Source organism: Pseudophryne corroboree, chromosome 6, assembly GCF_028390025.1.
Source record: "Pseudophryne corroboree isolate aPseCor3 chromosome 6, aPseCor3.hap2, whole genome shotgun sequence".
NCBI classification, from domain to species: Eukaryota; Metazoa; Chordata; class Amphibia; order Anura; family Myobatrachidae; genus Pseudophryne; species Pseudophryne corroboree.
Window position 1 is genome coordinate 589,516,121 of NC_086449.1, and position 16,290 is coordinate 589,532,410.

The window sequence follows — 16,290 nt, forward strand, 5'->3', positions numbered from 1 at the left end:
GCCAATCTGAGACACCTTACTGATTACCTCAGTGCGTGTGGTAAATCAACTCGGTAATTGCCACCAGCAGAAGTACCGGTCTCTGCGCCAGCCAGGTCAAGCATCTTTGAGGGTCCACGCCCAGGGTGAGCTTCTGCTCCCACCCGCATACACAATTATTAATACATACAAAATTAGGTAACATAAGCCTCTCGGGGTATGGGTGTCGAAACACAGAAACCAGAACTAAAATTAAGATTTTTAATTTAAGTAAAACTTCAAAGCTTTTAGTTACAGAAAAAAATTACGGTTAAAAGAATATAATATTGTAAATAGTTACACAAGAAAATTACTATTTCAAGAAATAAAATAGGGAGAAAAACAATGTTCTAGTCACCTGCATTACAGAACACGGTAGAGTGAGGCCTCTCTGCATATGCTGGTAACATTATAGGATACAGTCTCTCACTGGAACCACCTCAACGATAATATACAATTTGCAGAGTCAGTTTCCCATATTCAAAGTTACTGCAGTACACACACAGCTCCACCCCCTTGGGATTCATTTTTAACCCTTCCAAAACCAGATTTTATTAAATCTGAGCTTACGCTTTTGGGGTTTCTGATCCACTCTGGCAGGGATAGATTCCCTTATGTTTTAATTGTTTGTTTGAAGCTGGCTGAACTGGGACTGTGTACACAAGCTCTTAGCAGTTCCAGGAAGAAGGTTTCACCCGTTGATAGACATAGTGTTTTTACTGGGATGTAGGGTTGACTCCTGCGGTGTTAAACACAAACTTTAACCTCTAATTACTGTCCCATACAGGATCCTAGGGCTATTAACAGCAAGGCCATTAACTTCCAACCATTTGTAATGCAAAGACATTTAACTTGTATTGATACATCGATATATCAGGTAATGTGTGCAATACAATTTTTTTTATCATACCCAATCCGATATAAGCCTGGGCACGATAGTTAGCACTGTAATTGCCACATCCTGCTTCTACAGCTCACTTTATTTCTCCTATTAAAACAAATCATTATACACAGTGGGGCTGATGCAGAGCTGAGTGCAAGCCATACGTACATAAATGTGTCCATATGCAGATCTGTACATATCCATCCCTTCACCCATACACTTGGTTTAAGACCAGTCATCTTTATTTGTGTGCACTTGCACCATACTTGCCTACTTTTAAAAACTAGAATCAGGGAGATTACAGTAGGATGTGCACGCAAATTGCGCCGTGCCGCCGAGGGGGTGTGTCATATTCTGCCCAAAGGGTGTGTCAAGTTCCACAAATGGGTGTGTCTATGCTTAAATGCTTGTTGTTGCAAGATATTTCTATATAACATTAGTAACAATATATTTTGGGAAGTATTGAAAGTATTGCTGTCTGGAATACTGGGTTTCTTGTTTGCAATATATATTTGCTGTGATATTTCTTTTCTTCTCACTCAAGCTCAATATACATGATAAATGTGATGCCTATGCAATACATTCCAAATGCAAGTTGACCTTGTGTGAATTCATCCCTAAACATATAAGTGAATTATGATTTTGGTGTATTAGATGTTACTTTATTGTAAACGTTGGATTGTCTGCATCGTGTAGGCACTACCCATATTTAATGGATGTGCTGTTTTCCATAGCATTACAGCATTGGCTAAATCATTACACACACCAGACACTCTAATTAAACAAATGTGTTATACTAAAGAAAGATTATTAACAGCAACTTACTCTTACAGCTAACTAGCAGCAGCACACTATGGGTCAGTGCACACCAGCATAGATAAGAAGAAGACCTTGTGTATTATCATGTGCTGCTGTCTCTTTCTCCTGTCAGGGTTCCTACAAGGGGGATAATGAGAGTCGTCAGCAGTGACTCCTGAGCAGCTACAGCAAATCATTGTTCTTGCAAAGAAACTCCTTAGTGTCACCCTGAGTAGAATTTGAAGAATCTGGGAGATGTAACCTACAAAGCAGGGCAGCAGCAGATTTATGGCTGAAATGGGAGCCTCCCGCATGATGCAGGAGGAAGGAAAACTATTGCTCCAACCATGGGCATATCTAGAGAGGAGGGGACCCGTGTGCAGTCTCCGTGTGTGGGTCCCCTCCTCTCCCATCCCGTAGCCGGCACCGGCGGCGCTGTTAGCGCTCTGAGTGAGCACTAGAGTCTCTGGCACAGTGCCAGAGTCTACAGCGCATGCGCAGGTCTCCGAAAAAATGACAAGGCAGCCATTTTTCAGACACCTGAGCATGCGCTGTAGACTTTGGCACTGTGCCAGAGTCTCTAGTGCTCTTACAGAGAGCTAGCAGCGCTACCGGCTACGGGACTCGGAGAGGAGGGGGCCCACACACGGACACCGATGGACGCCAGACAGGTAAGTATAAGAGAAATGGGTGCAGCGTTTGTGGTGTGGGCCACCTCTGGACCCAGGGGCTCGTGTGCACCACACACACTGCACCCATTATAGATACACCGCTGGCTCCAACCCTTTCTTGATGCAAAAGAGTCTGTTTTTAGACATATTTATGTATACGCATAACATTTTCTGCAATTGACATACTCTCGTTACACCCTCTTTAAACCTAGCCTACGCGCCAACACCCTATCACCGCCAAGTTACACTCTTAGCCACAACTGCAGATGATTTGTGTACAGCTGCTTCACACATAGGGGGTAATTCTGAGTTGATCGCAGCAGGATCTTTGTTAGCAGTTGGGCAGTTGTTAGCAGTTGTGCAGAGAGAGTTAGATTTGGGTGGGGTGTGTTCAATCTGCAATCTAAATTGCAGTGTAATTATAAAGCAGCCAGTATTTACCCTGCACAGAAACAAAATAACCCACCCAAATCTAACTCTCTCTGCAAATGTTATATCTGCACCCCCTGCAGTGCACATGGTTTTACCCAACTGCTAACAAAAATCCTGCTGCGATCAACTCATAATTACCCCCATAGTTGTATGCGCTCGGCTCCAATCAGAAATATTCAAGATCCAGTTCCAAAACCGACTTGTGTTCAACTGTGCATCAGCCCCAGTATTGTAATGGGGATCCGGTCTGAAGATCGACAGTGTCTAGGTCGACAATGTTTAGGTCGACCACTATAGGTCGACAGTCACTAGGTCGACATGGATGGAAGGTAGACAGGGTTTCTAGGTCGACATGTGCTAGGTCGACATGAGTTTTTCACATTTTTTTGAATTTTTTCATACTTAACGAACCACGTGGACTACGATTGGAACGGTAAAGTGTGCCGAGCGAAGCGGTAGCGGAGCGAAGGCACCATGCCCGAAGCATGGCGAGCGAAGCGGTGCACTAATTTGGGATCCCGGTCACTCACCGAAAAAATAAAAAAATCCTCATGTCGACCTTTAGACCTGTCGACCTAGCACATGTCGACCTAGAAACCCTGTCGACCTTCCATCCATGTCGACCTAGTGACTGTCGACCTATAGTGGTCGACCTAAACATTGTCGACCTAGCACTGTCGATTTGATGAACCACACCCATTGTAATGTATGCTTTCAGTGCTGCAGAGCTACGGAAGTAACTTCTCTATTTATATAGTTATATTTTTACTTAACTATAAAAAAATGTAAGGAATGGAAACATAAGATATCCTACAATAAAATGATTTTTACAGATTAATTAGTAAGATTTAATAAGGGTAGTAAATGGCGATATTCTGCATTCAGTGATGTCTATGAAGCACCAATCATGCTAGAACAAATAAACAAACTAAGAAGAGGTTCAAAAGTGCATGAGGATAAGTACATCACAGTTCACAGTCAGGTCACAGAAAAAGTGTTTATCCTGCAACATGTTCTATGGAAAAAATAAGTTGTCTGACTGGATAGGGCATGGCTACCACTAAATCATGGAAAAGATGTCCAAGCACTGCACAGAAATATATTTACTGTGTTTGAAAATAACTGACACACCAAAGTATATTTACTTTGGCTTTAATTATTATTATTTATGTACAATAAAGGTTTAGGTTTGATTACATTTTATATTATTCTGGTTTGAGGGACATATGATATAGCCATTCTTTTCTGCAGGCACGTCAGGCAGCTAGCACTACACACAAGGGGGGAATTACTATTATGCTGCCTGTCATATAAGTAATATAATATTCTCTGTCGTCTGACTAATATACGCCTTTGCTTTGCTGCGAAGTGCACTTTATAGATGCATTACAAACTAACTGGGGAAGCGGGAAAAAGTGACATATAGTGATATATAAGTGTATTTGAACTTGAAAAATAGAAATATTGCCACGCTAACTGCTACTATATCTATTGGCAATAGAAACTTTGACAACCTGAACAGTAGCAAGCAAACGTCCATCAAAACACAATCCCATGCAACGTGATGTATTTAGATCATTTTGGCAAACAGGGAACGTATGAAGCAGGGAGTATGAAGCACCATTCCCACACAAACCCATATTGTGACTTCTAAGGGAAATTCATTTTTATGTTTGAATAAATTCCCAGTTGATAATACATTTTTTGGCAAATTACTGTTAGTAACATTTTAGCAGTTTTTCATAGAAAAATAAGTGTAAATTAAATGTTTGCCTATGTAGTTGCAAGCTTGATATTTTAGCTAATATGTATCTATTCAGTTTGGGACTTTGTAAAGGTCATATTGGGTACTCTACCCCACTACACCTCTTCAAATTATTTAAAATATAAGTAGTATATATATATATATATATATATATATATATTTATTTATATTTTCACGCGCCGCCGGTTTTCAGCTCTGAATATCCTGTGACCATCTTTTTGCGATTGGGTACCGCAAGTATCAGGAGTGAGCATGCCTGCAGTAATCCAAAATTGTCCACTAGGTATTGAAGGTTTTTTACCTCGCTAACCCTTGTGCCCAATTGAATTCCCACCAATGTCTTCTCATTTCAGCAAAATGGCTTTTTCAGAGGGGCTCATTAAGCGCTGGACATAAATTTAGTTTTCATATCAAAATATCAAATATGTATCTCAAATTGCACCAAATACGCCCAAATTCTAAGAAATTAGTACAATATAAGTGAACTAATAGGCCCAACACACTGTGCGATATCACTCAAAGATATGAACGATCTCGTTCATTAATGAACGAGATACCGTTTATATCTTTGAGTGTGGAGGCACCAGCAATGAACCATGCGCGGCCCCGCGCTCGTTCATCGCTGGTGCTTCGTCGGCTGTGCATGCAGGCCAATATGGACGATCTCGTCCATATTTGCCTGCATTTCTATGGAGCCGGGTGACGGTGGGGAAAGGGAAGAAACTTCACTCCCCCCCGCCGGCGGGTTGCCCGTCGGCCGTATCCGCCGTCGGGCAGCTCGGCAGCCGATCGGTCAATGTGTAGGGCCCTTAAAATGCAAAGCTGAGGAAAAAGTAGCAGGAAAAAGTACACAATCCAGATTAAACAGGCAAAAGTGTCTTTTGCCTGTTTAATCTGGATTGTGTACTTTTTCCTGCTACTTTTTCCTCAGTTTGCATCTTAGTTCACTTATATTGTTCAATGTGACTGACCCTCACATGTATGCTTTATTTATCACTTTATGCCAATACCTTTGCAATAAGAAACCTAGGCTATGTGCTAACTAATATGCAATATTGAGGAAAAGGTATCACAGCTGAGGAAAAAGTATGCAGTCGGTTTTTTTTTACTATGCACACCAATCGCGCAGATGTGTCCTGCTCTAATTGGGCCCCTCGCCGTTCTCGACCGAAAATGTTACAAGTAAAATAGTGTAAGCACTGAGATCACTGAAAATAGTGTAAGCACTGACATCATTGCAATATTGCCCTATGAGGCGTTTTCTCTATTGTCTTTGAGGGACTCATTGAAAACAGAAGATCCAACACTAGAGACTGACATCTTTCTGAGATTCTTCATCATATTAATTTTTAGCACCAAGGGATCCTATATTGGTGATATTGTTTTCTTTCTGTGTAAGTTTGCATCCTTATCCATTTTTTGCATACAATGCCAATGGCATTTAGGATCTTATGTATACAATGGATGGCATCATATAATCATAATTGAATCAATTCAAAACACGACCAAACTTGGCAACTTTCAATTGCAAGACATTGCTAATCATTCAGATGCTCTATGGGGCTAATTCAGACCTATTCGCTCGCTCAGGTTTTTTTTGCAGTCCTGCGTTCACATAGTCGCCGCCCATAGGGGAGTGTATTTTCGCTTTGCAAGTGTTGCGAACGCATGTGTAGCAGAGCTGTACAAACAGATTCTGTGCAGTCTCTGAGTAGCCCAGGACTTACTCAGCCGCTGCGAACACTTCCGCCTCTCCGAGACCAGAACTGACATCAGGAACCCTTCCTGCAAACGCTTGGACACGCCTGCGTTTTTCCAAACACTCCCAGAAAACAGTTAGTTGCCACCCACAAACGCCCTCTTCCTGTCAATCTCCTTGCGAACGCCCGTGTGACTGGATCCTTCGCACAAACCCATCGCTGAGCGGCGACCTGCTTTGTATCTGTGCTACGCAGTTTAGACCGGATCGCCCGCTGTACGAAAACGCAGCCTAGCGATCAGGTCTGAATTAGGCCCTATGTCAGCACTTAGAACTCACCTCTCTACTATAGTCTGTCCCATAAACATCTGCATAATAGTTCCTTATGTTGTATCCGCTGCTACACCGACTTCTGTACGGCTCTTGCAAACGTTTAACATGGACCTGTTAGAAATAGATTCACTGGTTGTCATCAAATATGGAATGCAATATTTGTGGCTTTGTTTGCTCAGACATGTATGACCTTAACGTGCCAATTTAATAATGCTACACACTGTAGTTTATTTTTATAATTTTTTCCATAACTGTTAAGACATACACATATGCTAACTTTTCCTATGTGATTTTCTGATTATAGCATTTATTTTAGGAATAAGAACTGTTATTAGACTTACAGTGCTTGACTAATATACATTTAAATATCAGTACTATGATGTAAAGGAGCAATGGGGGTCATTGCGAGTTGTTCGGTCTTTGCCGATTTTCGCAACGGAGCGATTATGGCAAAAATGTGCATGGTACGCAGTGCGCATGCGCTAAGTATTTTAGCACAAAACTTAGTAGATTTACTCACGTCCGAACGAAGAATTTTCATCGTTGAAGTGATCGGAGTGTGATTGACAGGAAGTGGGTGTTTCTGGGCGGAAACTGCCCGTTTTCTGGGAGTGTGCGGAAAAACGCAGGCGTGCCAGGATAAAACGCAGGAGTGTCTGGAGAAACAGGGGAGTGGCTGGCCGAACGTAGGGCGTGTGTGTGACGTCAAACCAGGAACGAAACGGGCTGAGCTGATCGCAGTGTAGGAGTAAGTTTCGAGCTACTCAGAAACTGCTAAGAATTTTCTATTCGCAATTCTGCTATGCTAAGATACACTCCCAGAGGGCGGCGACCTAGCGTGTGCAATGCTGCTAAAATCTGCTAGCGAGAGAACAACTCGGAATGAGGGCCAATGTCCTAAATTGCCTAATTATCATGGAAAATTATTGAATCATTTTTGCATTGTTTTTTTACTAAATCTTATAGACATTATGCAAAAGTAATAAATTAGACATTTGCATTCATGACTTTCATTGGTCTGATCATATTATATTTTAGGTATAATGGGCCTGATTCATGTTTGTAAGTAAAGCAATTTATCAAGCAACTGAGCAAAAACCATGTTGCACTAAAATTGGGGCAGATGTAACATGTGCAAAGAGAGATAGATTTGGGTGGGTTATATGTTATTCTGTGCATGGTAAATACTGGCTGCTTTATTTTTACACAGCATTTTAGATTTTAGTTTGAACGCACCCCACCAGCGGTAACTGCAGACCAAAGACTGCAGGCGGGTGCCTTCCAGCACATGTAAACATACAAGTCAATTTGTATGTAACACAGAGGCGTCGCTCTGCCCCTTGACACCCGGTACAGCGGGTACACAAGGGGGCGCGGCTTTGCAGGATGGGGGCGTGACATTGCGTGGTGGGAACTTGACTTTACGGGGCGGGGCTAGGCGTCCCACACCCTCCTTCTGACGCCACTGATGTAATAAATGTGTTTGCAGCCGGCGCAGCACACAAGGGACCAGGGCTGTTTCTAGCCAATTTGGCTCCCAGTGCGAGATTTAAAAATGCGCCCCCCATGCCATAAAAAATGTGCCCCCCCCCCCCACACACCTAGATAAAAAAAAAAAAAACTTGCGCGCGCACCTGGCAAGGGGGCATGGCCTCATATAAATGGGTGTGGTCTCATTTAAATGGGCATGGCCTCGTCTGAAAAGACTACCTCACAATCCAGTTTGACCCTGCTCCAACAGATCACGACCACCACGGGATAAAAAAAATTCTACCATATTAAGCCCCACACAGTAATGCCCCCTGCACCATATTATGCCACACACCGCAATGCCCTTGATACATTAAATCCCCACACTACGGCAGGCAAGAGTCCCCATTTCACACATTACGGCAGGTGTCCCCATTTTACACATTGAGAGAGAGAGAGAGAGAATACTTACAGAGGCGATTACCGCTCTTTGGCTCGCCTCACCAGTCGCTTCTCGCGCCGGCCTTTCCCTCTTCCTAACTTGGATTCCCCTCTGTACTCCGCTCGGGATGGGGGGGGGGGTGTTTCGCGGAGTGACGGGGTTGCGTTGTGACGTAACGATGCAACCGCGTCATTCCGTGAAACTCCGCCCCCCCCGAGCAGGTTACTCTGGGAGAAATAGGAGGGGGAAGCAGGGAGCCACAGTTAGTGCCCAGTGCGGTTGCACCTCTCGCCTGCCCCAAGAAACGGCCCTGCAAGGGACACAGAAACACAGTGCTCAGTCTATCTTCTAAAGCCTGCCCCCAGGCTTCCATTGGCTGATTTCACAGGAGTCTGGGGGTGGGTTTATTGAAGACAGACATGCTGAGTACTGTGTTCCTCTGTCCTGTGCGTGCTGCGGCGGCTGCTGATCCCCGGGTAAGGAAGCCAGCACATACATTACATACAACTTGACATGTATGTCTATATGTGCTGGCCAGCTCCCCTTGCAGTCTTCGATCAGCACTGCATCCCAGGGGCAGCAGCTGCCACTGCACCCTACCAAAATCTACATTTCTTTGCATGTTACATCTGCCCCACCTGCAGTGCAACATGATTTTGCCCAGTTGCTTGATAATTAGCTTTTTCCTACAAACATGAATCTGGCCCAATTTCCCTACAAATGAATTATCCATTTTCTTTTTGTAAGTTGCACAAAATAGCCAGTTCAAATGGGTTGGGTTTGGGTGACTGGCAGTTGGGAGACCGCTGGTCACCATACCGACACTGGGATCCCGGTTGTTAGATGGCCAACAGGGAAGGCGTGCACAACGAAGCTTGCTACGTTTTCCACAGGTTCTAGTCCCACTCTATGGGTGTTGTGAACATCCACAAGTGGGAATAGTCCCGGTTGGTCAGCATACCAACTGGCGGGCTGGTGACTGTTCGGAATCCCGGCGTCGGTATAGTGACCGGCGGTCTCCCGACCGCTCGTTACATAACCACTTCCCGTTGACATAGAATGATGCATAGAAAGGTTTGAAAACAAATGTCTCAACTGTATAATTTCATACTGTTCATACAAATTTGCTGAATTGTCGTGCGTCTGTCCCTATAGAGATCGGAGGATAGTGCTGGCACTGACTTGAGCATGGGAGACCCAGGGAATGTGAGGTGAGGCCAGGTGGCAGGCGCCTACAGACCTGGTAAGAGAAAGCCGAGTGTTGCGCGTAGCATTTTCTAACACAGCCTTCCCAGTGTTCAGCACTTTGCGCATGCGCCAGACCCATAGTGCACATGTGCAGCACGGATTTGCTACATTGGTCACACTGCGGCATCAGAATGTCAGTGAATAACAGTCTGATGTCGTTCCGGGGTGGGGAGGGCGTGGTGTTGGATACCGTTTCCCAAAACGTAGGCATGTCACCACCGTTGTTGGGGAGGGACAGAGCCAGGATCTCTGTCCGAGAGTGGAAATTTCCTGGCCTCTTAGAAGAACCTGCGACAGCCAACATGCATGACCTCATGAGTCAAGCAGCCTGGCGATGGTGTTGCAGAAGATCTGATACTACGTCCTATGACACAACTCAATTCAGTAATGCATGCAGGAGGCATGACGTCTCCTGCAGCATTACCATATTAGAGCTATTGCTGCTGCTTCTATGAAAGTAGCAGTTATAGCTAATCGGCCCACATCTGAATCAGGTCCACTGTCTGGTGCTATGCAGCAATATGGTGCCTTAAAAACCAATAACAGTAATAATAAAATTAAAAAAAAATGTCAGAAGTTCCTCTGCCACTCCTGTCATGTGATCATTCAGAGCCAGTGTGCAGAAAGCTGGTTGATTTATGCAGGGGTGGCACCATTGTCAATGACACTCACTGCTGCTAAGAGATCCCCTGCACGTGCCTTCATATAGGGGGCATGTCTTTGTGGACAGAGGGTGTGGTCTCACAGAAGCCCCACTGATGTCACTAAAAGCCCCTGATTACCTCCTTCAATGGGCGTGCTGGCTGCCCCCCGGTGACTGTGGCTGTACTGCTGACTCCTTCTCAGTGACAGGAGCCGAATGCTGCAGAATAATATTACACTGCGGAGGAGTTTGGCATTTTTGTGTAACCCCTTGGAAGGTTGACACCCAGCCCCTACCCCACTTGTGACGCTTCTGATTTGATGATGTCACTGGATGTTTTTGGGGGCACAGTCAGCATGCTCCTGCCAGTAGATGGAATGTTCACTCTCTTATTAATATTCATTCATTTTTCAAGATGCCCAGAAGATGGCTAACATCATGCTGACATGTAAAATGGTGAACATAGAAAAAAGATATACCTTTGGAATACATGAAGAATGCTGCATGAATGTAGTTATATTTTGGCTGTTCAGATGTTTGTTAATGAATGATGTGTGTAGGTGACATGTCTTACCACTTCATACCTTCACTACCCCAATATCAGACTCCTGTCCAGGGGGAACATTCACTCCCTCATCCTCAGGGAAAGGCATTTTCCCTTGCCCATGCAGAACAACTCTCAGTCCTGCTGCCGTGCTTAGGCTGCTGATGTACTCGTGCTGCTCAATGAAAAGCTCCATGGTCAGACCTGTCAGGCAGAGATGCAGTCAGACTATAGTAGCAGAATGACAATCTTCAGTTATGCGTCCCCTGCATATAAAGTGTACTCCTTGCTTAAGTATGTTTTGTATGTTCTGTGCATTTCAATGTAGGGTAGTGGATTGTAATGAAAGCAAGACAAACATATAAAATACCAACCATCAGCTGTTATATATTCAATATGTGTCAAAGTTATACGCAGGACTTTTTTCAACCCTATACCTTGTTGGGATGTATTATGAAATAATAAAGACAGCGAATTGAATGACAAATTAGTAACAGGTGTTTTTTAACCACTTATTGTATGTGCGGGATATTACTGCGAGTGACATAATACAGTATATACCATGTATAGCATACTTGCCTACCTGACCCTCTCCATGAGGGAGAAAAGGCTCTGTTCCTGGACTTTCCTGGTAATGTATGATTGCCATCACCTGTGGTGAAACACCTTTCTTATCCGTTAACTAGCTCATCACAGGTGATGGCAATCATACATTACCAGGAAAGTCCAGGAACAGAGCATTTTCTCCCTCATGGAGAGGGTCAGGTAGGCAAGTATGATGTATAGCTGTATATTGCTGGGCTCAGACTGCCTGGCAATGTACAACATTATCAGCGAATCAGTTTACCTGCAGTACCCTGCAGCCTTGCAAACAGCGACAAGAAACTGGTATTGTAGCAGGAAAGCTACAGCAATAGCAGCGGCTGCTTTCATAAGAAAGCTGGTAAAGCTGAAACACTGTTTGGAAGACTGTACAAATAAGAGTGTAATATGTACAGTATTTTCTCATACAGAAATCATCAAAATAGGAAAAGGAAGCTGACACTACTCATATCTTACCTCCCAACATGACCCTCTCCAGGAGGGACAGAATGCTCTGCTTCTGGACTTTTCTCTTAATGTATGATTGCCATCACTTGTGCCGAAACACCTTTCTTATCCATTAACCTGTTCAACACAGGTGCTGGCAATCATACATTAAGCAAAAAGTCCAGAAGCAGAGCATTGTGTCCCTCCTGGAGAGGGTCATGTTGGGAGGTATGCTCATATGACGTATAGTTAAGGAATGGAAATGTAATATGAAATCACCATAACTGAAGCCAGCCTTGGTGGCATTTAGGACCTCTGCTTCTGTTTTTGATGAATTATGTCTTGGACCATTGAAGGTATAACAGTTCCCAAGCTTGGGATTCAAGAAAGGAGTAAAGAAGCTGAAACACACAAGATACACATTAACTCCAAGAACATTATTAGAAGGACCTGTGCATTTCAGTGGAATAACAATACTATAAGCATACCATACCTATCAACATGACTCTCTCCAGGAGGGACAGAATGCTCTGCTCCTGGACTTCCCTCTTAATTTATGATTGCCATCACCTGTGTTGAAACACCTTTCTTATCCATTACCCTGTTCAAAACAGGTGCTGCAATCATATATTAAGAGAAAAGTTCAGAAGCAGAGCATTGGGTCCCTCCTGGAGAGGGTCATGTTGGGAGGTATGAGCATACCTTAATACAGGCATTCCCAAAGTCAGTCCTCAAGGCACACTACAGTCCAAGTTTTAGTGATATCCAAGGCACAGGTGACTCAATTAGTACCTCAGTTATTTTGATTTAATCATCTGTGCTGAAGCATGGATATCACAAAAACCTGGACTATTACTGTGCCTTGGGGACCGAGGTTGTGAATACATGCCTAATACACAGGTTCTCAAACTCTGTCCTCAGGACCCCACACAGTGCATGTTTTGCAGGTAACCCAGCAGGTACACAGGTGTATTAATTACTCACTGACACATTTTAAAAGGTCCGCAGGTAGAACTAATTATTTCACTTGTGATTCTGTGAGGAGACCTGCAAAACATGCACTGTGTGGGGTCATGAGGACCGAGTTTGAGAACCTGTGCCTTAATAGAAACATCAAACAGATATGCATACCTCCCAACATGACCCTCTCCAGGAGGGACACAATGCTCTGCTTCTGGATTTTTTCTCTTAATTCAAGATTGCCGACACCTGCTTCGAACAGGTAATGGATAAGAAAGGTGTTTCAGCACAGGTGATGGCAATCCTATATTAAGAGGGAAGTCCAGGAGCAGAGCATTGTGTCCCTCCTGGAGAGGGTCATGTTGGGAGGTATGGATATGCACACTACCCCGGGCCCATACTGCATTTGTAGATCCTGTTCGATCATGATTTGCTGCATCAAATACAGAACAATACTGTACATATCCTAGAGCAAGGGTTCAGATCTGTGTTGGGGCCATATTAGGAGATGCCTGTATCCTGGAGAGTTGCAATAGAACAAGTGACCATACTGATGTGTCCTCGTATGCTGAGGCTTCAGTTGTGCCAAACAGACCTCCACCCCCGGCGCACCAGGCAACTAGGCTGTGCCATACCTCCCAACATGACCCTCTCCAGGAGGGACAAAATGCTCTGCTCCTGGATTTTCTCTTAATTCATGATTGCCAGCACTTGTGTTGAACAGGCTAATGGATAAGAAAGGTGTTTCAGCACAGGTGATGGCAATTATAACTTAAGAGGGAAGTCCAGAAGCAGAGCATTCTGTCCCTCCTGGAGAGGGTCATGTTGGGAGGTATGCTGTGCCACGTTTCTTTCCCGATTAAATTGTCCGACTTCTTTCATAAACAAAACAATCAGAGATTATAAAAGAAGTTTGCTATATTGTACTGATCAATTTGATGTGCAACATTTGTATATCTGTGTTCGCATGAGTCTGAATCTGTACACAAAGTGTTACAATGCAGCAGCTATTGTCATGTTAAGTTCTCTTGAGCTACATCTGTGACTTTAGCCCAAATGTATTAAGCCTTAAAAAGTGATAAAGTGGAAAGTGATAAAGAGTGATAAAGTATCAGTTTCCTAACTGCCATATTACAGGATGTGTTTGAAAAATGACAGAAGCTGGTTGGTTGGTACTTTATCACTCTTCACTTTAACACTTTTTAAGGCAAAAATACATTTGGGCCTTAGTACCTGTGTGGTTGCAGTCGTAGTCTGGCTTCTCTAGTACACTGTGAGGGGTATTTTGCTGCATTTATTAAGTGAATGAGATGTCAAATGTAAAGAAAAGACATTACACTTCTCGTAGCGGCTCAGTCGTGCCAGGTGTCATATACCATATGGTGTATAGGCAATAAGTGTATGAGGGCACATCTGTATATGCACTGGTCCAGCTCCCCTACAATACTGGTATTAAGGAACGGTATGGACCCAGATGGCTGTTATACTACTAATGTAAGATATATATTTACCATTCCTTTAAAAAATTCTGTTGGTTGTTATGGACATCAGACATAAGATAGGCAACAGAGGCCTCATACCTTACCTACATAAGTACTGCCTGCCTGGCTATTCCATCTTTCCCTGGCTCAGTACTCCAATAAAAAGTATAATTTAGAAAACCAATAAACATCTAGTGCCAAGTAGGGAAAACCAAGCTACAGTATCTGGTACCAATGATCCCCAACTGAGCCATATTTACTGCTAACTGGTGTACAGTATATTGAGTTATATCTGGCTTTTACATAAAGTAAGCCAAACCATACAGTATCTGGTGATAATATTATTATACAGAGCTACTGTACATCTGGTGATATTAAAAGTATGATGTTCCATATCTGGTGATATTAGTATTACAATGTGCCATATCTGGTGCCAAGAAAAAGACCTGAAAATACTTATCACACATATGTACACCAACATATAAATGCCCAAGATGAATAGGCTTATTAATGTTAATAATTGGGGGAGATGTACTAAGCAGTGATAAAAGTGGAGAAGTGAGCCAGTGGAGAAGTCGCCCATGGCAACCAATCAGCATTGACGTAACATTCATAATTTGCATACTATAAAAGTATACAGAGCAGCTGATTGGTTGCCATGGGCAACTTTTCCACTGGCTCACTTCACTTTTATCACTGCTTAGTACATGTCCCCTAAATGCTTAGTAGATTTTACCACTACTCATTACTAGTCGAGCTTCCTAATTTGTATGTTATTTCTACACTGCATAATACATTTGGGGGGACATGTACTAAGCAGTGATAAAAGTGGAGAAGTGAGCCAGTGAAGTTACCCATGGCAACCAATCAGCATTGACGTAAGTTACATAACATTTATAATTTGCATACTATAAACATATATAGAGCAGCTGATTGGTTGCCATGGGCCACTTCTCCACTGGCTCACTTCTACACTTTTATTACTGCTTAGTACATGTCCCCCTTAGTGATACTGTGGTGTTAGCAAGGCTTAATCACATTATGACACGCTATGTTATTCCAGGTTTATTATTAGTGTATAGTCTTTGTTATTTATTATTTTCAAGTAGATGCTTTACTTGTCCTATAGCTGTACTGACCTTTCATCACAGGCCTCATCATGAAACACGCAGGACATCAGCATGTCCTGTAGCTGGTGCCCCAGTGCCATCTGCTCCTGGGTACTGAGCTGTGATAGGGCAAAAGCAAAGTACCTTTCCTTAGCATGATTGAGTAGTCCATAATTCCCTCCAGTATGTGACATTTGTGACAAGTGTTCAGTCAGAGATTGATATTTGGATGAATTAATCTGGGAAATGCGAGCACGGTTAAGGTTGCAAAAGGTGATGGCTGGGAAGGGGAGTCTGGCGCTGTTCACAAGCGTGACTTTTTCTTGTGTGGGGTAATGCAGATAGGTGGCAAATAGTTGACTGCATTGCCACAGCATGCAGCCTAGAACCAGGAATACAAATGCTGCCCAGCAGCAGCTCCTCCACTGGGTCTGGGACTCTATGATGTTGGGCACTCCATGTGCACTAGTGTGACGTAGGGTTCGGCTGCAGATTGAGCGTAAGGAGGTACTCTTCTGTCGCACCATGTCTGTCAGGGTATCAGGAGGTCCAATGTTAAAAAATCTGAACCTGTAAATATAGTAGGATGGAAGGAGGATCTGCAGATCGCCAATGCACGTCTCAATGCTTGATGCTGAGCTCAGATTAGAGAATGGAGAAGGGTAGCAAAGTCTAAGGGGTTATATAACCCATCTGATGGCAGTGGAATCCCACAGGAGCAATGCTATGCTGGTAATTAGTCAGCAGGTAATTAAAAATAAAGAA

At 43.5% G+C, this 16,290-nt stretch overlaps 1 protein-coding gene across 1 annotated transcript in view; it reads right to left on the bottom strand.

Annotated features, from left to right (window-relative positions):
- Nucleotides 1-15,902, bottom strand: part of LOC134935475 (amiloride-sensitive sodium channel subunit beta-like) — a 29,957-nt gene extending 14,055 nt beyond the window's left edge. The window contains exons 1-4 of the mRNA XM_063930528.1: nt 15,556-15,902; nt 12,255-12,376; nt 10,987-11,150; nt 6,606-6,710 (exon numbers count right to left, since the gene is read on the bottom strand). Coding sequence (XP_063786598.1) covers nt 6,606-6,710; nt 10,987-11,150; nt 12,255-12,376; nt 15,556-15,902 — 738 coding nt within the window. The remainder of the gene's footprint in view (nt 1-6,605; nt 6,711-10,986; nt 11,151-12,254; nt 12,377-15,555) is intronic.
- Nucleotides 15,903-16,290: the final 388 nt, after the last annotated feature.